The sequence below is a fragment of the Lissotriton vulgaris genome, chromosome 9 (assembly GCF_964263255.1).
Source record: "Lissotriton vulgaris chromosome 9, aLisVul1.2, whole genome shotgun sequence".
Lineage (NCBI taxonomy): Eukaryota > Metazoa > Chordata > Amphibia > Caudata > Salamandridae > Lissotriton > Lissotriton vulgaris.
In genome coordinates, this window is record NC_141697.1 from 1055406816 (window position 1) to 1055431010 (window position 24195).

Here is a 24195-nt window from a genome sequence, read left to right on the forward strand (position 1 = left end):
ATGGCTAAATCAGCCAGATTCCACCTGAGCTACCTGTGGAAGCTGAATCCTTTCATCGATGCTCCTGACTTAAAAATGGCAGTCCAAACACTAGTCCTCTCTAGACTGGAATATGAATGTTCCACCCTCACGAGATTACCCAAGTTCTCCTTGGCACCTCTAAAAGCCTGCCTCAACGCGGCCGCCAGACTACTCACCGGCACTAGGAAATCTCTCCACATATGAAAGCGCTGAACTGACTCCCTCTAGAGGCTAGAATGCATCTGAAACTGGCATGCCTTACACACAAGGCTCTATACGCAAACTCCCCTGCTTATCTGGCACAGAAACTAGTGGTATCTGGAGGAAGCAGGAACTCCAGGTCCGGTAGAAACCTCTTGCTCCAACCTGCCCGTTTTCAGAAAAAAAGAACCTACAATAGGGCTTTCTCCGGGGCAGCACCAAGAATTTGGAACTCTTTCCCACCCGCCATCAGAAGAATCCCTTCTCTAGCTCGTTTCAAGAAGGAGACCAAAACTTTCCTCATGGTAAATCCTCGTCTAAGGCCTTCCCTCAACCACCACAGTGTGCTTGAAGAAATCTAAGACTATCGCTCCTTCCTCAGATCACCAATTCACCCCGCCGAGAAAATGTGGGGCTTTTGTTTTTACTGATTCTAATTATAACTGTAACCATACACTTGTGTCACCTATGTTCCCAGCACCACTGCCCCTCGCCAACCTTTTTGTATATTTCTGTACTTTAGGCTTTTGTTTGTTCACCTCTGTATACCGTGTAAATCGCTCTGATAGCCTCACGGGTCAAGTTTGCGCTCTATAAAACACTAACATAAATCAATAAAATGATGACCAGCTCTTTGTAGGATAATTAGGTAGCAAGAAAGGAGGTGATCTTGAAGGGGACCATTTACGCAGTGAATCATTTACTGAAGTAAAATCTAGTATACTTCTGCTAAGAATGAAGCACCAGAAGTAACCATGCTTGTTCCACCAGAGTGAAGGCGGCTTCAACATCCTGTGGCATTTGCCTCGCGAGGACGTGAGCGTTCCTCCACACTTTTACGAAACACTATTGCTTGAATTTGGAAGTGAGAAAGAGTGGTCATTTTGCCTGTTCTGTGCTGCTGGATTTCCATGTCCGATCACTCCTTCATACTCGCAGTGTGGGAGAGGTTGCTTCTGTGCTGTCTATTCGAAAGGTGAGGAATCTCCAGGTAGAATTATTAATCAGTTGAAAAAGTTACTTACCTTCAGTAGGAATCTTTCTTGTGGATATTCTATCTCCTTGAAGATTCCTCATTGATCCCACCTTTCTTCCCCTTCTGAAAGATGGTCAGAGGCTTCTGAAAATGAATAAGGTTCCAATTTAGTTTTGCTCCATTTCATATTTGCATTTCATCTGATAGTGTCCTTGTCTCTGCTTCAAATAGCTCAGAAAAAAGGACAACAAACTATGGCAGGGTGGAGCTGTATGGCTCCAGTGACATCAAAGCTGCGCTACATCCAGTGCCAAAATGGAGCCAGCACCATCTACTAGCATAGGGAAGCTACCTCAAAGTTTCCAGATCTAATCTGGTGTTTGAGAATATTCGAAAGGTAAGGAAACTGCAGGTATAAAGAGTATCCACCAGAAAGATTGTTACTGAAAGTAAGAAACATTTTCTTCTTCCAACACCTAGGGAATTTAAGAAGCTGTTCAGATATTGTCAATCACCTATTCATCTTGTACAATCTTTTTGGTTTGACTTGCCCTGGGTCTTCCAGTTTCAGTGTTCATATTTTATCTTCACCACTAAATTGAGTGTTGCCTTGCTTGCAGTTGAAAATATAAGTCCAAACACACCTTTTGATATTGAAGCGGGTCCTGTATCACATCATCTAATATCTGCTTATTTTCCTATGGTTGAGGGTCATCTCAGAGAGGTCATGAAGGAGGAGGATTTTTAATCCTTGTAGTTCAAAATTCTTTTGAGCCCGGAATGTTCTCAGAATTTCAGTTTTCTTTCAGGACATATGAGTGCAGTTCCCCCAGTGTGTCTATAGAGGCATGTGTCTCCTTTTTCCTCATCCCTACTGTTAGAACTGGGGGTCTCTAGTTGGCAGAGGTAAGTACCTTAGACCAAGTAGGGACCCTTGCTTCTAGTCAGGGTGAAGGAATAACCCTCTGAGATAACCCCTGCTCACCCTCTAGGTAGCATGGCGCGAGCAGTCTAGGCTAAACAGAGGCAATGTGGATAACATTTGCACTTAACACAACAATAATCCCCAATCCACCACAAACTGAGACCACACAGGTAAGTATATTTTATAAAAATATATAACTTTATCTAGTTTCAGCAAGGTAAATCAAGCAGTTGCACGATTATTACTTCTTCAGGTAAAGGTTGCACTTAATTCTTAATGGTTGCACTTATTAATAGGAAGTTCTTTATCAAATCAATCTCAAGTCTCTAGTCTCTTTAATCAGTAGGTAAGAAAATATAGCCACTGATTTATAATTGGAACACTCTCAAAACGAGCAAAGAAAACAATGCCAGCGTTTGAAATATGCCAGAGAATCAGCCCCTAAAGCAATGGGCCTTCAGCGCTGTAGATGCGCCTCACCGCGAGGCCCAGGGACTCTTTCTTCCCCCCCCCCGGGACAGCCTCACTCGTTCTCAGGCTCCGGGCGCACCGCGCCGTGCAGATCTCTCTCGTCCTCGCCCCGGCCGGTCCCCTTTCCCCTCCCGCCCGCTCTCGACAATCCAACGAGCGGCGGGGGAGGAGGTGATGCTCACCTTGTGCGGGACGGCAGGCCCGGGGTGCGGGACGCTTTTCGAATCCCTCGGCGAGGTCAGGTCAGTCTCCCCGGTCCCGGCGGTGATCACGGCAACTCTTCGGCACCTCCCGCAGCTTCAGCGGAGGCAGCCAATCCTGTCGCGTCTCCGGCGACGAGCCCCTCTGAACACGAGGCCGCCAACCAATGGTAGCGCGGCCTCGCCGATGACGCTCCGCAGGCTCAGCCAATCCCGTCGCGGCTCTGGTGAGGGGGCTCGGCCCTCTCACCCTATCAGAGCGCGGCGGGCTCGATCTTTAGCACGCAGCCACTGGGAAGATTTGGGACACTTCAACGGGGGTTACTGACCCCGGGCTGCGACGGTGACACGGCCAGCAATTGTTGTACAGCGCTCCTTGCGCTGGAGAGGCTCAAAGGTCTCCGTTCTGCCCCACACACGTGTCGATGAACACGTCGATCTTGGCCACGCAGCAGGCTGGGTCAGCGCGGCGCTCTCAAGCAGTAGAGAGCAGCCAATGCGCTAAGCGGCAAACCACACGGTTTCACGATCTCCTCGCCACACAGCAGCTTCGGGGGGGGGCACAGCAGATTCTTGTAGCCTTGGGCAACCGTTATGTTCCTGGGTTGCAGACAGGGAGCCAGCTCTTCTCAGGCCCTTGGAGATTCAGGTTGCAGACACAGCACACAGCAAAGTCTTAGCAGTTTCAAGCAGGCAGGGTCACAGCTCACAGCAAAGTCCCTTTCTTCGCCTCTCCTTCAGTTGGATAGCAGGATAGGTCAGCCCTTAGAGCACACAGCAAGGCAATCTTCCATCAGCTCCTTCAGCAGTCCTTCTTCTGGCAGAGGTTCCGCTTGATTGTAGAATCTTAGAATCTAATCTTCCGTAGTCAGGGGTCCTTCCCTTATACCCCAAAAAGCCTTTGAAGTCCTTTGAAGTCTTTGTGCAAGGGGGCTCTGGGCACTGGAATGTTTCTGGTGTTCTTCTTCCTGTCAGCTTCAGGGCCAGAGGTGACAGTGGCCCGGCAGGGGAGTTAGCCAGCACGGTGGTCAGGCAGACACAGCCCAGCACTATCAGGCGCTTCTTCCTCCCCCTTCCCTGGCAACAGATGTTGCCTTTCACCCCTGGGCTGACTCCAACCCCCTCCGGGGCCCTGCAGCTCCTGTCACACAGGCATTCCACACACAGGCCCAGGCACACAGAAAGGTTTAGACAAAAGAACAGTCACTTTCTAAAAGTACTATTCTCAACCCCAGGATCTAAAAACAACCTTCACTAAAAGATGTGTCATTAAATTCTGAGTTCAGGGATATCTTTCACTTATGTCCCATCTTGTTCCTATGGGAAGATAGGCTGGGATCCAATGGGACCAGCCTCCCCCATGTTACTCTATGGAGCAAGACAGCCTTACAGCAGTGAGCACACAAAAGGGCTGCTGCTCACTACCAGAGAATGTTACCTGCACTAGTACATGCTCTACCTTATCCATACACTGCACCCTGCCCAGGGGGTACCTTGAGCCTTCCATAGGGGTGGCTGATGTGCACAGACAGGGAAGGGTTAGGCTCACCCAGTGGGGACACTGGCCAGGCGGACATGGCAGTCCACTGACTGCACACAGGCCCTGCGCTGGCAGGCCTGAGACACCATTTTAGAGCTACTCATGTGGGTGGCGCAATCTGCGCTGCAAGCCCACTAGTAGCATCTGTCATCACCAGCCCTGGCACACACAGTGCACTTTACTAGGGACTTCATGGTGATACAAATATGCCAATCAGGTATACCCAATCAATATGACAATTTACAGAGGGAGCACTTACCCTCTGACACTCGTCAGCAGTGGCAGAGGGTCCAAAGCATCTAAACCAGCAAAAACGAAATCCAGCACAGCATCAAAAATACATGAGTCAGAGGCAAACAGATGGGGAAAAACCACGCCAAGGGTGTCAGGTCTAACACCTACAGTGCGGATTATTTTTTTCATTTAGTTTACTCTACCAGCACAGACCAAATGAGTGTTTCCACCTTTCTCTAGAGACAATATTTCCTTTCCTCTGCATTTACATTTTGAAGCAGCAAGCGGTCTCCCATTTCCTGGTTGGTTGTTGAGCTATACCCCCTTGTTGTACATTTCTACTTGCCACCTCATTCACTAGTATATGCCCTCCAGTTCATTAAAGTTGCCTCTAAGTTTCCTGTATCACTTGACAGAGCACTTTGTCTGTTCTTTCCTTTTTGTGTTACATCCATTTGTAGGTATTTTATGGATATCATTAAATCCGTTGTGCGAGTGTAAGAAATTGGGTTGTTTGTTGATAGGGTTGGAGGCTCCATTCCTACAATGTACACAATCTTTGTCTGGGTTAACCACAAAAGACACTAAATTAACCTTTGCTTAACTCTCTGGTAGCTTTACACAAAGGAGTCAGGCTTAACATAGAGGCAACATGTAAAGTATGCAGCACACAATCAGTAATAAAGTGAAAACACAACACAAGAACAATCCCTAACCAATTTAGAAAAATAGAGTAAATAAATGGTAATAAATAAACTGACACCAAAACTAAAACAATCCAATCAGTAGAACCGGAGATATTAATTCAAAACGTTTTTGATGAAAATAGTGGCAAGAAGCACAAAATGCCACTCATCGGTATCTGGTCACACTAGACTGAGGGGAAATCACAAGTTCAGGCTGAATGCTCCTGGTGGAGTGGCGTCGGTACAGGAATCTAGTTAGTCCAGCTGAAGTGTTACCCTCTAAAGTATAGTGCAAAGTGTTCTGTTCTCGTTGGAGGGGCCATAAGGAGGCTTTGGGCATGAGGAGCGGTTCAAGCACTACACACAGTTGTTGTTTTAGCACAAAGAGCCAGGCGACGCTGGAGCTATATGATGGTTGACGCAGACAGTCACTGTCAGCGCAAAGGGCAGATCTTGCTTTTCCAGTCGTCATGGATGGTCACTTTCGACACGAATAGCAGGTTCGCTGAAGCGTCAAGTTGGCAGTTGTGATGCATGGGCCATTCTCAGTGCGAAAAAGTCACTTTGTAGTTGTGAGGAGCTCAAACCTTAGAATTTTAACTTTTTCTTGAGGAGGAATTCCCACTGAGGACCTAGGGGATACCTCTTGGGGATCAGGACTCATTGCAGCAGAGGACAGCAGCAAGGGTCATGCAAGTTGGTGCTGATAAGCTGGGTGTTAGACCTGGCATTTTTGGCGTGGTTTTCCCTGTCTTTTTGGCCTATACCTCCTGTATTTTTGATGCTGTGCTGTATTTTGTCTTTGCTGGTTTAGATGCTTTGGACTCTCTGCCACCGCTGATCAGTGCCAGAGTGTAAGTGCTCCCTGTGTAAATTGTTATGATGATTGGATATACATGATTGGCATATTTGTCTCACCAAGAAGTCCCCAGTAGAGTGCACTGGGTGTGCCAGGGCTGGTGATGGCAAATGCTGCTAGTGGGCCTGCAGCACTGATTGTGCCACCCACATGAGTAGCCCCAAAATGGTGTTTCAGGCCTGTCACCGCAGTGCCTGTGTGCAGTCTGTGAACTGCCATGTCCTCCTGGTCAGTGTCCCCACTGCCCAGGTCTAACCCATCCTTTTTTGTGCACATTGGTCACCCCTATGGAAGGCCCAAGGTACCCCCCTGGGCAGGGTGCAATGTATGTGAAAGGTAGAGCATGTACTGGTGCAGGTGACATGCTCTGGTAGTGAATTACAGCCATTTTCGTTTTTCACTATTGTAAGGCTGTCTTGCTCTATAGGTTAACATGGGGGATGCTGGCTACAGTGGCTACCAGCATATCTTCCCATAGGAACAAGATAGGACATAAGAGTCTAGTATCCCTTAACTCAGAATTTAAAAACACATCTTTTAGGAAAGGTTGTTTTTGAATCCTGTGTTTGAGAACAGCACTTTTAGAAAGTTGCTGTTCTCTTTTCTAACCTTCCAGTGTGATTTGGCCTGTTTGTGTATTGACTGTCTGGTTTGAGAGGGACAGGGGCTAGGGATTCCCCAGGAGGCTGGCTGAATCAGCCCTAGGCTGAATGACTGCATTTGCAACTTCAGTGGTGGGAGGAGATAGCACCTGGGCCTGAACAGGCTGTGCCTGCCTTCCACAATGCTGGCTCCACCACCGTCTTGGGCGACTGACGACCCTGCCCCTCATGCTGAAAGGAAAGGAGAAGCCAGGAAAACAAAGTGCTCAAGAAACACCCAGAACTGGTTCAAACCGGGCTCAGGGCCCACTTGCACAAAGAGAACAAAGACTTTTAGGGGTATAAGTACAGGACCCCTGACAACAGAAAATTAGATCATCATGGAATCTAGAAGGAACCTCTGCCAAGGAGAAAGCTGAAACTGAAGAAGGAAGATTGTCCAGCTGTTGCTCTGCTGGATTGCCCAGCTGTTGCTTGTCTGCCAAGGAGAGGGGAAGGACTTTGCTTTGTGCTGTGTCCCCTTGCTTGAAGGAATCTCCAAGGGCCTGAGAAGAGCTGACTCGCTGTTCTGAAGTACCAGGAACAAAAGGACTTCACCCCCAGCTTCCCCTGAGCTCTACTGAGAGAGTTCTGTCCTTTCTGGAGTGCGTGGCCCATGTGTGGTGCCTCTGGAAGTTGTACTGTGCTGGGAAGCTGGAAATCAAGGTTTAAAGAACTTTGCTACAGAAAAGTTATCCCATCGCTCGCTGCGGAGCGCATCCCCGGCAGTGCGAGGGCCGAGATTGTCGCAGCGCCTGTTGCTGCTGCCAGAGCCGTCGCATCCTTCATTTGCGGGACGCACCCGATCGGTGCGGAAAGTCTAACGTCGCTGCGAGTGTCGTCGCAGAGCCTGTCGTCGCTGGGTGAGATCGCCGCACCGCCTGCTTGCGGACCGCATCACGTCGCTGCGAGTGTCATCACCGAAGCCATCGCATCGAAGAGCTGCGAGAAAGCAGATCCCCGCTGGTCCGCGCATCGTCGCCCCAGAGATCGTCGCAACACCAAAGATCGTCGCATCGTGCCTTTGCGAGAACAAACTTCCTACAGAACCTACGCACCTGAATCCATACAAGTGGCCTTCCTCCCCATACAGACCGGATTCGTCGCAACACGCCCGCTGCTGCAGCGTGGCTGCCGCAATCGCCTCCCCAAGGTTTCAGGAGCAACGCATCGCTTGTTTTCCACCGCACCAGCTTATGCTTTTGGAACTTTGTCGCAACTAAAGGTACTGTTGGCTAAACGTGACGCAACTGTGAACTTTTCACGCATCTGTGGATTATTTTATCGCAACCTTAAGAACTCTTTTGAAACCCTATTCTTGAACTGTGTATGTTGGATTTTTGTTGTTTTGGTCTTGTGTAGTTTAGAATAAATACCTTTATTTTTCTAAACTGTTGTAGAGTCAGTTTGTGGTGTTTTCACTGTGTTACTGTGAGTGTTGGTACAAATACTTTACACATGCCTTCTCATTAGCCTTGACTGCTCGTGCCAAGCTACCTAGAGAGTTAGCAGGGGTTATCTCAGAGGGTTTTCTCCTTATCCTGACTAGAAGCAAGGGTCCCTATTTGGCCAGTGGTACCTACCTCTGCCAACTAGAGACCCCCAGTTCTAACACTGGGCGGTTGCAGGGAGGCCTGTGGAGGCTTGATGAGTCCCTGTAGCTCACACAGGAGGTCAGCTGGCTGACCCTTAGAGTCCCTTTTGGCAGCGTGGGAGCAAAGCAAACACTGCAAATCTTCCTTCTTTAGACAGCAAGGCAGTCCTTCCGGCTGCACGTCAATCCCTCCTCTGAATCTTTCTCAGATCCAGGAATGTTCTGATGAGTGGTTCTGAAGGTTCAATTTTTTAAAATGTTTTATTCTTTTTAATAAACATGCTCATCACCCATTGTACAAAATCTGAACGTACAAAGCTGGTACCTGAATATGACATGACATAGCTAAAACATCTGGAGGCTATCCTGCCATGCTCTCACAATAGAGTTGAACAATGTAAACAGTGGAATGAGGTGTACAGGACATAACAGTTGTACAATTCCTGATCGCACGTGAAGTTTCCATTTTTTTACCTGGTGTCAGTCTTTGTGGGAAATCCATGACCCCCCCCCCCCCCCCCCTCCCCCAAACTGGTCAGTTCTGTCCCCTGTGCCTGGCTCCAAACTGTCCAGAGTGACCAAGGCAAGGGCAGAAGTGTACATGGGGTAGGAGGCAGTACTCCCATCCATCCTGTCAGTAAGACCCTCTCCCCTCACACCTAGTTTTCCTTTGTCTCACTATGTGGAAACGATACACAACCCAGAATAAAAGCCATTTTTGTATTATTAATGCAACTGTTCACAGCTTGAGGGGCTAATTTAGAGTTGGGTGAGCAGCAAGTCTGTCTGCCAGTGCGACTGAGAATCTTACCACCACTTGCTCAATCATTAGGAAGCAAGTGTGAGAGGTTGATATTAGGTTTACATTTAGAAAGAAACACCAAAAGTGAGACTTTATTTCTGGAAAGCATTTTCTCCCAATGCTTGGGGGGCATTGATTGTTTGTCCCGCCTAACCATTCTGGGCATGATGGTACTGTGCAGGAAAAGGTATGTTGTGTGTTGGAAGGGCTGGTAGAATTAGGGCTGGTACAATTAGGGATGCCATTCCAATGTACACTAACTGTTGGCCCTACTGTGGCACTACCATGGGCCAAAGGTTTTTTGACAGCAGAGCCTATTGAGGCTCTGCCATTTGTACCTAGTGGGGTACCTTGGGTTGTTACAGCTATGCCACACTCAAAATGACCCACAGTGTTATTGTACACATGGTTTTGAATAGGTAGCTTTTTTGAAATTTCATCATATTAATCTTTTGTGTTGTGAATAGAGAATATGAAATATAACATGCATGGTGTTAAATTAAGCTATGGTTATGTGATGTTTATTTGTTTAAATGCCTTTTTTGTTTTTTTAAAATGTACAGGGAGTTATCAAAAGGGATGAAATAGTTTTCGAGACGGCCAAACGTCACAAGATTCCAATCTTAATGGTGACATCTGGAGGCTATCAGAAACGGACAGCTCGGGTTATTGCCGATTCCATCCTTCATCTGCACAGTGTGGGGCTGATTGACAAGGCTTGTGCAACCCATGAAGCGCAAAATACCGAGCTGGAGAAGATGATTTCAAGGTTGTAGTAAGTGCATGATTGCACTTCTGAAAAGTTCTTAGGGCCTTATTACAACTTTAGTAGTCTTGCAGCGGGCCTCCACGCCAGTATCCCACTGCGAGACTGCCAAAGCCGTCCACACACCACCCGCCAGATTAGGAGTTCAATCCTGGTCTGGCGGGCGATGCTTTGGTGGTCCCACGGTGGTACCTTTGTAAGAACCCCCTTGGTCAGATTCACAAAGCTCTACACTTGCATCCCAAAGGCCATTTTGTCTTAGCATGGTTTCAGGGTAGGCAGGTCGCAATTCATGATCTTGACCTCTAGGCAGCAAGACGACTGGGCAGCAAACCCAAATCCTGAACTTCCATTTTCAGTCCAACCACAATGCATAACAAACTAAGCACCACTGCTCTAATCTGCATTGACTTAAACAAGTCGCAGTGGCATGGTGATATGGAAGGGATAGTTTAAGCAGGGTCCCATCGCTCTACCCACATATCAGTTCTCAGATTAACAGTTTCACCTCCTGGGATTCAAATTTGTACTCCCCTTTTCAGGTATTCCATGAGCAGTGGATTAAAGGGTATGGGATGCATGGATGTTCTGGCCTGTTCTAGGCAAGGGGCCATGAATCATGGAAGGATCACAGTACAACTCTACTTGAGAGAGCGATGTGCTGAAATCTGCACCTGCCACACCTCCTTGAACATCCCGGTACGCAAGTTTTGCACTTGAGCAAGATGCAGGTGCACCAGTCAATTTTTGCACAGACATACCAATTTGGCCCACACAAACATTCTCTTAGTCACTTCAGTCATACACAAAATGGCAGATAGGGAAAAGAGTTTTGTGAATCTGGCCATCTATGTTTAGTCTTTTATAACATCATAGTTGCTGAGGTATTACATGTTTATTATACATATGTCTATTAAGTGTCTATAGATGACATTGTGCATAAGATAAGAACATATGAGATGGGAACAGAGTGGCACTTTGTCGACTTTTTCGATTGCACTTCACGAATTACAGAAACACATGCTATTTGTATCTTTAAACATATTCACGGTTTACAATACGTTGTCGGGAGGTGTATAGCACTTTATATGCTCTGTAATTTTCCTGTACATTGTTTAACAAATGAAAGAAGCAGACTCTAGATTTATGTAAATGACAAGATAGATGTTCTTCGAGGATGTTCGGCTATTTTTTTGTGGGTCACTGCAACTTGGCAGCTTTTTTCATGTGTTTCGTTTCATTAAGGTTGTCACTTGTAATCTTCATTTTATAATTCATTTAATTAGGGCCTAATTTTGAGATATTTAGTAAGCCTGTAGTTCTCATCCACTGTTGTAATTCACTGTAAATAAATTTCTGAGCAGATGTGCACTTTCTCAGATGGATAAGACGGCTGAGGCCGTGCAAATCATTGGGGTACTCCCACAAAGGTGGAACCTATGAGTTAAAAAATGTGAGAAGTTGGCCTGATATGTGATGTCCACTATTCTAGTGGGCACCCTGTATCAGTCCAAACAACCCTTCTGGTGATGGTTGTAAAGTCAACCTTATAGACCAGCTATCCTAGTGGTAGCATGGACAAAGCAGTCTTAGGCTAAACTCAGGAGGCCATATGAAGCCAGCTGTTTTACCATATGTAACCCCTTTAATACCAAATGAAAGGACACCACACAGGTTATATATAAAATATATATGTATTTATTTCTAACACAACCCCTCTGAACTCTTTATGAGGTCAGAGGCACAAGCACATAACAAGATACTTAATTATCATACAATAAGTTGCACAAAATACAGGAGCACCCTAGGGGCACGTCAAACCATATACTAAAATAGTGGAATAAGAACCACGTCACAAACAAAAGATAGGCCTAGGGACTAGGGAATCACTGGGGCTATACTGTACTACCAAAGGATAGGAAGTAGGAGGCCCACGGGAGGCGTGTGCAGTGTCTTTACACACACGCGAGTTACCATAGAGTTAGAATGGGAACAAAAGAAATGGAAACTGGTTCTTTTAGGTCACTTCCGGATGGACTAGCAGAAAGCTTCTGAAAACTAGGACACTAGGATAGGTAATACCCACAGGAGCACCGGAGTACTCGCTTTACCTCACCTACAGGAAGCGGGTGCATAGTGTCAAAGTGTGTCGGGTTTTGTCGCTGAATCCTATGGAACCTTGAAGAAAGATGCTGCAGGCGACCAGGAGAAAAGTGCCCGGTTGGAACCATGGGCGGATCGAGGATGAAGAGTACCTGAAAGCAGAGGGGACAGTGTATGGGTCACTAGCCAGTGACCAGGAAGGAACCAGGAAGGAATCAGGCGATGTCGCGAAGCAATCAGGTGATGTCGTGAAGCTTTTCTCTGCAGCCACGTAGACCAGGAGGTGTCGACGACGACCAGGAGCTGGGCACAGACTGTCCCACGAAGGATCTCGCTGTCGGCGGTGTCAGCTTTCGGAATGGAGTCAACAAGCCTTGGCTAAGGCAACCCACGCAGGAATAGAAGATGGCTTCTGGATCAGACCAGCAAGGTCTGATGGGCTTCTCCTTTTTTAGGGAAGCAAGGGCCAGCCTGGAGCAACCAGGCCAGCGGTGGAAATTCAAAGGTTCGTCGTCACAGAGGCCACTAGCCAACAGGCAAGTGACTGGACAGACGCGTCGAGCAGGAAAATGCAAAAGGGCCCCACGCGGCACTCGTGGAGTGTGAAGGGCTGGTCTTTGGTGCAGATGATGCTCGGGGCTGGGGCTTCTCAGTCCCTAGTGCACAACTTCGAGGGTGCCTCAGAAGTTGCACGAAAAGCAATTTGCAGGCTTTCCAAGATGGCCGGTCCCACGTCTCTCGTCGCCTCCACGGGTCTCAGCTTTGCTGTGGCTGTGGATCGGGCTGAAGGAAGTCTGGAAGTCCGGGTCTTGTCAGGCTCTGTGCTCGGGCTCCGGTGGGAGCATCGGCAAAGCAAACTGTTGATCGCTTGATGGTGCCTACTTGTGCAGGGTGGTCACTTCTTGACCACAAGGGAGATTCCTCAGTCTTCTATCTTCAAGTACAACGTCGAAGGTCCAGAGTTTCGTTTCAAGTTTCAGTCAGGATAAATCTAAAGTCTCTAGACTCAGCTCCTACCTATATACTAATCTAAGGGGCTGGATTACCTGCTAGGTCCCTACTATGGGTGGGACCAGGGAGGGGGTGGTTACACCCCCCTTTGTCCAGTTCCGCGCCAGAGCTGGGGCTGGGGCTGGAGCAACTGGTTTGAACCGGGCTATGCATGGGACACCTTGTGTGCCCCAGGCAGTGTCTCATTTCATTCAGCCCTCCCTGCCCCAATACACTATGGCCTGTCTGGGGTGGTGCTAGCACCTCCCAAGACAGGAAACCTATTGTCCAAGCCTTCCTCACTGGAAGGACTCCCAGCAGGAGGAGGTCAGACTCGTGTCTGTGGCAGCAGCATCCATTTTGTGATGCTGAGACTCTGGTTAACTTTAACCGGAATTAGTAGGAACAACATGTCTTCTCCCTCTAGAAGGGTGGAATGCTACCCCCGTCACCAGAACTGATGAGGGGTAGTATTCCAAAGCGTATGACACTTTACCCGACATGTTTTGATAAAGCCAAACCAAAGTTAGCATTCAACCGCGAGGATATGGTATGGCTATATCATAGAACAGCTATAAGGACATGGTTCCGAAAGCTGCAGACAGGCTCAGCTCATGCTAGAGCCTCATCTCACATAAAACCAAGCACTCTGCCTCCAGGATTGTTATGGCCTGCCATAGGAGTGACTTATAGGCATATATGTGTCTATATGTAAAGGTAGGTGTAGGAATACTACACCTAAGCAAGCGGTGATTACACGACCTTGCCCCAGCTGAGTGATCAGCCAGTTGTGTCAATGTGAGTGGCCAGCCAGGGGTGGCATAATACATGCTGCAACCCCTGGTAGGCCTTGGATGCACCTATGCCCTGGGTACCTATAGTACACTGTACAGGGGCTCATAAGGTGACCCAATGTCCAATTTGTAATGCACCTAAAGTACATGGTATTGAATTTAGAGAGAGCACAGCTGGGCTGTGGGAATGATTAGCAGGCCCACAGCCACATTAAGTCGAAAACCAGTGAAGCGAAAAGCAAAAAGCAGACCCTACTCTCCTGCAATAAACGTTTGTCAATCAAGCCCAATGTATCTAGCACATGCAAGCTTTTCCCAAATTAGCATTTAACGTACAAAGCTGTTTGCAAAGTTCTACGGATGTAGTTATTTTCAGTGATATGTCCTTGGCCACTTGCAGTGTATGCCAACATAAAACATACACTTACACATTTGCCATATATTCTTACTGGGTGTAGGTTTCAACTGGGTACTTTATTATTGCATTTGTTGCTGCTGACAGAGATACAAAATACATTTGCATTTAATAGTTTACAAATTCACCTATGTAACACAGGTTAGATTATCAACAAATTATCTATTGCCTAAGTTTTATTTTGTAAATCATTTTATTAAAATGTACGTATAACAATCAACTAAATGAAACTGAATACAGATCATACGAAGAAAGTTAGTAACATAACATTTATCCTAGACTTAAGGAAATTGCTTCAGTATACTGTATATTTTAGCTACATTTTGAGCTGTTACTGGCAACATCTGTGTCTTTGTGTTATTCCTTATGTGCCATGAGCCAGATAGTGTTACACTACCATTGCTATTTGCTGTTCATACCTGTTTCTGAAAGGTGGGGTTTCGTTATCAATTAATATTTTTGATTGTAAAAAGTTAAAATTTATTTCATCAGCTGGAGGGGCATGGGATCCCAGGATTCACCTCCCCCCTGTTTATTTTGAGAAAACTTACTATTTAACCCAGTTTCCAATTATTTAAAACAGTTTTGTTATTGTTTTCTTCCATTTCTTTGTCTGCCCTTCCCCATAACATTGTGTTTTTTAATACAATTTCTTCAACTGCCCTCTTCACTTCTTGTCCTAATATAAGTGGACAGCACATTACAGCCAACACTTTTGCTGTGAGCATTGTTTGTTTTCAGGAAAAGTCATGGCATCCCGCTAATCTTATCGGTAAATGTTGCTTTTACATTTTAAAGTGCAAACATAAAATAGTTACTTTCAAGTTATCTACTCTGCTCCTTGAACAAATTGTTATGCATGAGTTTTTCCTTCACAAATATGTTTCAGTTTTTTCAGTGACGTGATCACACAATATTGATTAACAAACTTTTCAACAGAGAAAGAATGAGAACTGCTTCTTCATTTTCCCTCTTCCTCATAACAGCCATTAATCATTGAGGTTCCACCTTTGTCACAGACAGATATCTGTACCCTAGTAAAAAACTTTCACTTTAGATCAAAAACATTATTTACTTCAAGTTCCTAACAATAACGTCACCCCTTCTCCACCGGAATAAAGGAGCTCTCATACAGGATTTTTTCCTGTTTTCCTATCTCATGCATGGTTGCTACCAACTCTGTAAGGAACTTTGATTTTATTGTTGTATTTTATTTGTTGGCTTTTACACCTGCTCTTGCAGTCTACGTTTTGATAGGGCATGCTGTAGCTGACGTCCTGCGCAATTGTTGGCAGGCAGGATCGCCCTCTGCTGTAGCTGTCCCGAATCCTCCAATGGTCTCGTTAATGAGAGGCACAGTGGTTTTGCTACGCCCATGCTTGAGACAATTCCTGATGTGGCTGTTCTTACTGAGAGGAAATAAGGCTATAGCAGTTTTGTTTTCTTATAGCCAATACTGTTCCATGCTTGCTTTAATTTAAAAGCAGGGTTCACAGGCTGTGAGGTCCCATGTGACCCCTGTTTATTCATTTCCATGTGGCTTCATCATGGCTGGGTGGTAGCCGGATTACAGTGCCTCATTCTTTGGCTACTAAATAAGCAGAATAAGGCAGGAAGCTGCTTCCTCATTGGCAAGAAGTTAGCCTTCTGCCTGACAGTGGAAGCTAAAAATAGTTCTGCCAAGTGTAACTATATTGAAACTTTAGAAGAAGTCCCACCTCAAGGAGAAGAGGGAAGATATCAAACTCCTTCGGATATTTGTGCTCCCAAAATACACCAAAACCCAGACTGATGCTCATGACCTTCATGGAGAGCAAGAAGTCAAAGGACGCTATATTCAAGAAGCTGATGTATGTGAGTGGTTGGCTCACATAAGATCCAATCTGTCCTCCCCAGACCCTGATGCAGAAAAAGCATGGCTCTGCCACTCCTCCTCCTTCCTTGTCAGAATCCTGACTATCGACATTTGTAGAGTTCAGTACACGGTCTTGTGGGTTGGCTTCTAAATCCAGAAGCAGACAATATCACATACATGTGTTCTTCAAGTTGGTGGACAAAATGATGGATTCAATTCACAGAACCTCTTCCTCATTTCTTTTGGAGGACATCACTTCCATGTTGCCCTCTTTGTCAGAAAGCCATTTGGCAGGAGTTGTGTTGGTAGCTCTACCCAGAAACTCTGAGCAGAGGCACATTGCTGTCCCTTCCATCTCAGGTGATGATACCAACAGATGCCAGCCTTCAGGGTTGGGTGGAATCCTGGGGGAACAGTCCATACAGAGTTTCTGGGCTCTAAGAGAGAAAAAACGCCCTTCAGTAGGATAGAATTGGTTGGCATTTATTTAGCCGTTCTCTACTTTCTGATTCACGGAAGGTTCATTTGTATTCTTTTGGACAATGAAGTTGTTCGCCCTTATATCAATTGACAGGGCAGCCTGAGATCTCCAACCTTAGTGTTACTGACTTTGGACATATTTCAATGGGTGAGGCCCATTCTTCTTTACATGACAGCAGTTTATCTGCTGGGGAGGCAGAATGGGCTTGCTGACCCATTGAAGATAGTTCTAAGAAAGAATCTAGATGAAGAGAGTCCTGTTCCTCTTGTGGTGCCTTATTGGAACAAATGTCCATGGCTTCTGTTATTACTTCATCTAGCAGTCCCGAGTCTGTGTATCTACCCACTAAATCCCACTCTCCTTCAACTCACAACCCTTCCCCCTATTATCCGTCAGGATGCTGGTCTGGAACTTGGGAGTCTTGTCTTGGAAGAACAGGGGTGTTAGAACACTGTAGCAATAGCAATTCTGCGAGTCTGTGTATCTACCCACTAAATCCCACTCTCCTTCAACTCACAACCCTTCCCCCTATTATCCGTCAGGATGCTGGTCTGGAACTTGAGAGTCTTGTCTTTGAAGAACAGGGGTGTTAGAACACTGTAGCAATAGCAATTCAGCAGTATCACTTGGCTGAAACCTTAAAGGTCTGTGATAGCCACTGGAAGAACTTTGTAGCCTGGTGTTCTTCAAAAGATCTTAATCCTACCCCAAGTAAACTGATAAAAATACTGCATTTTCTCTCTCCCTTTGAGCCCTTAAAGTCTAGTGACTTAAATTTCTTATCACCCAAGGTTTTATTTCTAATGGTAATCTGTTAAGGTCGAAGGGTTGGTGAACTGGTTGCATTACTTTGTGAAGAGTCTTAGGTTTTTTTCTAGAACACAGTGGGCCTTCGCCCTTCTAACATTTTCAAACCAAGGTCCCATCGGCTTTCCATTGGTCACCTGACATTGTTTTTCATTGTATTTTCCCGAGCCATCACTATAGAAGGAGAGGAGCTCACATCTGTTCAATGCGAGTAGAGCTTTATACACTTATGTAAATAGGAGGGCGTCTAATTGAAAATCAAAGTTTTGTTTTACCTTTAGTATATTGGACCAGGGTAGATGTCCTTCTTTATGTATCCCAAGCAAATGGATTTGTTTTAATACTTCCATAGGCTTCAGAACTAGGGTTATCCTTTTGCCATAGATGATACATGGTTGTTTGACGAGTCAAATGTCCAATTCATTGCCTTCCTTTAAGGGTGCTCCTCTCAAAGACATCTTTTGCGCAGCCACTAGGTCCTCTCCGCAGTTTCATATCTCATTAACATTTGCATGTGGGGTGTGCTTTTTAGGCCGACTTAGCCTCACATGTTCTGAGTGCTGTTATCTCATAATGATATTTTTCTGTTTATTAAATGTTTAGTCTTAAATACAAAGCTGGTATATCGAATATGTTGTTCCAAAAGCCTTATGAAAAGCCACTTCTCAAACTTGGGTATAGCCTCAATTGGTTAGGAAAGGGATAAGGAAGATGGACGAAGAGCTAACAAACCTGCTACTTTCTGATAATCATCATTACCTAGAGTCCAAGCCTTGTACTGTACATTTCTAGGTTAACTTCCCTCCTCTTCCTCCTAGAAGCTTGTCTTGGGCTTCGTTTTTTACTTGGTAGAACAGGTAGATGTACTGTATGAAGTTTCCTTTACTCTGGTAGACATGGGACAGATTTATTATTAGTTAACTTTAAATAATGTTTTTCTTCTGAAGTGAAAGTTTTACTAGGATAGAGAGCACTGTATGTGACCGAGAGCAGAACTTTGACGAGGATGACTTGGATTCAGAGTAATGAAAATGAATGATAAATAACCAGGTCATTCATAAGTAATATACTGTAAATTGGACAAAGCATTGAATACCCTTTAAACAGACCTAAATTGGTAGGTGCAGCGTTGTTAAAGGCTTTCATACCTCTTTAACTTATGGTACGTTTGTTGATTTACATTGTATATGTTAAATGAAACATAGAATATTGAAAGTTTAATTGGGCACTACCAGAATAATTACAATTCGATAATATTCATGCTTTCTTATAAACCTAACACAGTAGTCATTGTTGTAACAATAGCTCCACAAAACATGCCTTGTAATTGTGAGCTTTTCACGTTGTTAACACAAAAATTTTGAGAAAATATTTTCCTTCTCCCTATAAAAGTCTGACTAAAAGTCTGACTGCTAAATTGAAAAAATACTCCATCACTCTGTGCCACTCATTTATCTGGAAGACAGTCATTTATACATGTCTAGCGATCATTTAAATACACCCAGGAATTTAGTAGAATGGAATTTGTAAGTTGTGATGGGGTTTGTATTTGTTCTTAGACTCAAATATTAGTATGAATACAGTCTGTGAATAAGAAAACAGCCAGTGCGTCTTTTAGGACTAAATGAGGTTTTCAAAAGTAGAAATGTGATTTTCTTTAAAATTTGATGAAAGCAGCTCATCAGAATTAGGTATAAGCATAAGAAAGTATAGTGTAAAGAGGTTGGCAAACTTTAACTCAACTCAACTTGTATTTTAAAACGTGTGACACTAATCAACATAATTTTAAAATAAAGAAGAAGAAATTAAATGTCTGTAATGTGTTTCCTATTTAAATGTTAACATTTGTTATGTCAAGAAACATTTATATACCTACTATAAACTGCATAGTGCCACAAATCACTCGTTTAAAATCCATGACAATTGTTCTCAGAAAGTTAAATCCATTATCAGCCTATGCTATTGATTAAGTACATTCTTATATTTAACAATAGAACAGATTACGGCGAAGTCCCCCTTTTATCTTCTTAATGAAAAAATATTTATTTATCTCTGTATCCAAATATTACCAGTATCACAAATATGATGCTTACAAAAAATATATTTATTTTAACACAAGAAAAAAAGTATTCCTTCAGCGTAAACCATACCACCACCTTTCTACTCACCTTGGATTTAGTCACTGTGAGAATTGCAAATAGCCATGGGCTTCATTCAGAGCATAGTCTCCTTTTATTCTTTTTCTGATGCTTTGGCAGGGTAGGGGAATGGAGACAGTTTGCTTTTGCTTTAAAATATTTTAATCTAAGTTGACACTTTTTCCTGCATTAATCTGCTATATTCCAATCTCTGATTTTAACAGATTTGCCTCTTTCTTGACATTCCTGGCCCAGAAGCTTCATTTATTGCACTATCAGGTCTCTTGATCACAATCCTGAATTAATCCGGCCTTATCGTTGCTAGTATGGACTATTACACATGGATGCTTGCAACTCCAATATAGAAGTCCTTCTTTCCTTATTACAGGTGATTTTTGAGAACCCTCTGCCTGTAATGAAGAAATGATCTAGCTGCTCAATTGTAATAGTTTACTACAATTGAGTTCAATTACAATGCCTGCTGCTATGAGCCAGAGTGAAAGTCAGGCCACGGAATGTAATTAAACATTAATTTTAAAGAAACAAAAACAGAAACCGGCTTTTTCCAGATGAATAATTACAATCAAAAAAGAAATATTTATGGCAAAACGTGTTCGTTTTTGCACTCTTTTGCTAATTATCGGAAATATACGCAGGTACGCATTTAACAATCTGGCTTGTATTAAACTGAGTCTAACAAACCTTTTGCAACAAATAACTTACTGCTTTGCTTAATTTTGCACTAGAGATTCAACTTTTATTCTTCACGTTTGAAAACATTCTTCCTCTTTTGTATGAAAGAGAAACACACCAAGGATTTCATTAGTTTTTGGGAAGGGGCATGGTGTGACCATGTATTAAATCTAAGGATACTGAAAATGACCTCAAAGTTTCATGACCTTATCAAAAAGTCTGTATGGTCACAGAACTTCTCAGTGACTTCCAATATCCTTATGATGTACGGCAGAGGGTACTTTGTCCCATATATAATTCACCTATTAAAATAAGGTGTTGGAACACTTTATGTGTCTGAACATTTTGTGTCTGAATCTGCCACAATTACGTTCTTGGCTCAATCCTTTGAAAATAAACAGAAGAGTAAATATGTGTCCCTCCTAATATTAATTTCCATTGGACATACCTCAAACCCAACACTTATTAGCTTTAAACCAGGCCATTCATTACCTATGCCAATCAAGGACTTCATTTAGGAGTTGCTAGACGTTGCAGCCGAGACCCATGGCTTGCCCCTGGCAACCACTGGCACTGCCTTTGAGACCCCAATACGCAGGGGCAGCAAAATCAGTGCTAGGAACACAGCGGCAGCTCATCCTTATGGACATCTATTGGGGCTCCACTCTCTTTGTTTTTTATTCTCAAGATTTTTTATTACACTAATAATGAATAATGGCCCATTAATCACTATTATTGTAATACAAATTGGAGTACAATTGGCTAGAGTATGACCTTTCTTGGCAGCGAATGTAAGAAAATAAAAATGCTATTAAATGTATGTTGTATGCATACTTGCGGGTGAGTGTTTACATGAGAGAGAGTGTGTGTGTAAGTGTGAATGAGTGAGCATGTGTGTGAGTGAATTTGAAGGTCAAAGGGTGTGTGATGTCACTTCCGCTACCCCTGGCATTTTGGTGAATTGATGTTCATGGTGTCAAAGAAGACAAATTGCTCACAGATGTCTAGCTGAAGCGAGGCCAGTGCTCTCCAGAGCAATATGGCTCAAAGTAAAAAGGAGTTGCACTCTTCATGCTCTTGAAGTAGGTTGGTGCCAACTTATAAAATCCATTAACGCCAAGCTGTTTATATAGACCATACATTACACTTTCTGAAAGGAACAACCAACACCACAGAATGAGCCACCATTTCCCCTTCCATTTCCAGACAGTTGAAAGATACCTTATTAATAACCTTGTCATATCCATGCCATCCATTTTGTTTTCTTGATGTTGGTTTTTGATGGGTAACCTCAGAATTGAGATCAAATTGTGCCTTTGAATGTTTAAACAACTTGCTGAGTCCCAATGAACAACTCTGCCCCAAATCTCTCACTGGTTACATCAGTGGAACCTTACAGATAGAAAAGGTCTTACATACACGTATTAATAGGACATTTATGATTAGAGCCCTGAATATGCAATGCGCCAACATCCTTCATTGGACTGCACACCTGTCCAATCCAAAAGTATGCAGTAAAATCGATACTTCTATTGGACATTACTTCTATTGGACATCAGAGTACAAGTCATTTCCAATGTATAAGCTAATGGATGCTAATGGTTCACACAGAAATCAGCTTCATTCTTTCCTTAACCCCTTCGCTGCTCATGACGAGCTCAGCTCGTCATGCAGTACACTGGTCGTGTGCTCATGACGAGCTGAGCTCATCATGAAACAATGCAATCCTGCATTCTTCAGCACACAGCGGGAAATGCACCGCATGCATGTGGTTAATAATGTTAGGACCTCTGTCATACATGGCTGGCCATAAGCTGGTGCCATAAGGTCAGTCTAGTGTCTTATTCATGCATTTCTCCAGACTTAATGTATTAACCTGTTAATGCTCCTGCATTTTTGTCCATCCCACTCTCTCTGTGAGTCTGAAAGTGTGCTGTTTGTAATTGTGTGTGCATTGAGTGTGACTGTTCACGATGATGTACAAAGCTTCCCGTTTGCATTTCTTAAATAGACTCTGTAGGAATTGCTATTTAAGAAATGCAAAATTGCCCAGGTGCCTGTATGTCTGTCCATCTGTTTTGATAGTGGCATCTTTGTTTGTTGGGCTATTTTCATAAGTGTATGTTGGTCTGTGTGCCTGCGTCACTGTTTGACTGTTTGTGGATGAATGAATATATGATTTTGTTTGCATTGATACATGTAGGATTTGTGCTTGGTTAATTTTGTGTGCACAAGTATGTCTAAGGAGGTGTTGGATGTGTACATGCTTTTTGGGTGCATTTTTCCTGCCTGTCCTGTACAAAACCCTAACCTATTGACTTTGTCAAGTTTTTTTAATTAAGGTCGAATTACAGCTTTATGACCTATCCTCTTGAGAAAATGTTGAACAGTCATAAAACATTTTTCCATAAAAGTTAGCCAGTCTCATAGTTAATATAACCTAATGTTTAAATGGGATTCTTGGAAGTTGCATACATGACAGTCTTCCTTTCCTTCAATCCCTGGACCACAGAATCTTCTTGCATCTCTTTGTCTCATGTTCTTTCTTGCTGACATAAGTATCAGTGACACAAAAACAGACACTAGTCTGAAAAGGCTGGTAAATACCTTGGGCAAAGAACAATTATTTCCATGATTTGAATCAGGTTAATTGAGGGATGTCAGCATACCTGGTCCCAGCCTGAAGAGAGGAACAGCAAAAACTAGTGGTTTTATTTCCACTAAAAAAGCCTAGAATTTTTGTCCCAATGTAATACCTGCCTCATAAAACATGCACCATTTCTTCCAAAAGAATAAAAATGCTAGAACCTTGTTTTTAATAAGAAACCGTATAATATGAGTAAAAAGCACTCATTATGATGCTTCATCATAGCAGGTGTCAGTTATTTTTTTCTGCTCAGGTTGTTATCTGACTGTGGAGTGTGTAGCCAGAGTCAAAGCCACAAATATGTGTGAGTTTGACTCCGCTAGCTGCGATTATGATACAAGAAATGGAAAAACCTAGAGTCATCTGAAGATAGTCCAAGGTGCCTCCTTCAGGGCTTGCTTTAATTGCCCAAATACAATTTATTTCACTGTAGCAACCACATCAGCAGCTGCGCCACATTCAGAAAGAATCTCCCCTCATCTAGTTTATTGAATCCCACTTGATCCTTGACCACCTTAGGGCAGCGGAGAGAGTTATTGTGCCAAATCCAGAAGTTGCAGGAATGTTCTCTCACAGAAGGGAATCCCTCAGAGGTCCACTCCAAAGCAATCACGCAAAAGTAATCCATTCAAAGTTTCTAATCAGAATACTAGGGGCACCACTGGTACCTTAGAGGAGTCTAATACTCTGAGGTGAATAGTAATGGATCAGCATTCCTCACTATATCTTTCTTAAGTAGATGAGAAGACCATTAAACAGAAAACTGCATCAGCCCTAGTTCTCACGTTTGATGTGGGGAAACCAAAGTAATTTGGTATAGGTTTGTTGCTGTAGTTCAGGATCAACTAAAGAAATGCACTAATTTATTTAACTCCTCATATGGTATTCAATCATAAACAGGTACTAACTGTGCTGATGTATAACACACTCAGGCTAGACCTTTAACACCTTGGCTGCTAGGGGTTTTTTCCCTCCTGTGCTGATCCTTGATCAACCCCATTGTTCATGGCAAGGTCAACTCGTCAAACGCACAGCGCAGGTAAAACCCATGACGAGCTGACCTTGTCATGAGCATGGAAGGGGTTAAGGAAGTGAAACAAAAACATTTGGAATATAAAACACTTCTAAGTTTGGTTTTCTGTTCCTCATTCAATAGGCAGAACTTTAATAAAGTTATTAGTGCTCTGACTATGTCACAAGACTTGGCAGGAGCAGTAGCTGAAGCTGTCACTCCAAAAATAAGTCTAATAAATTTGCCTGAACTATGGCTAATATACTTGGACATATTGAATGGAAATATGGAGAAACCCACCATCCCCCACTATTGAGAAATGATGGGAGGAATGAAGGCAGCCT

The 24195-nt window shown here is 43.9% G+C and overlaps 1 protein-coding gene across 2 annotated transcripts in view; it reads left to right on the forward strand.

Annotated features, from left to right (window-relative positions):
* Positions 1 to 24195, forward strand: part of HDAC11 (histone deacetylase 11) — a 274240-nt gene that overhangs the window by 244313 nt on the left and 5732 nt on the right. Inside the window, exon 10 of one of the 2 annotated variants that reach the window (XM_086939011.1) lies at positions 9714 to 9925. In XM_086939011.1, coding sequence (XP_086795137.1) covers positions 9714 to 9925 — 212 coding nt within the window. The remainder of the gene's footprint in view (positions 1 to 9713; positions 9926 to 24195) is intronic. The other variant, XM_086939010.1, reaches the window with a different exon arrangement.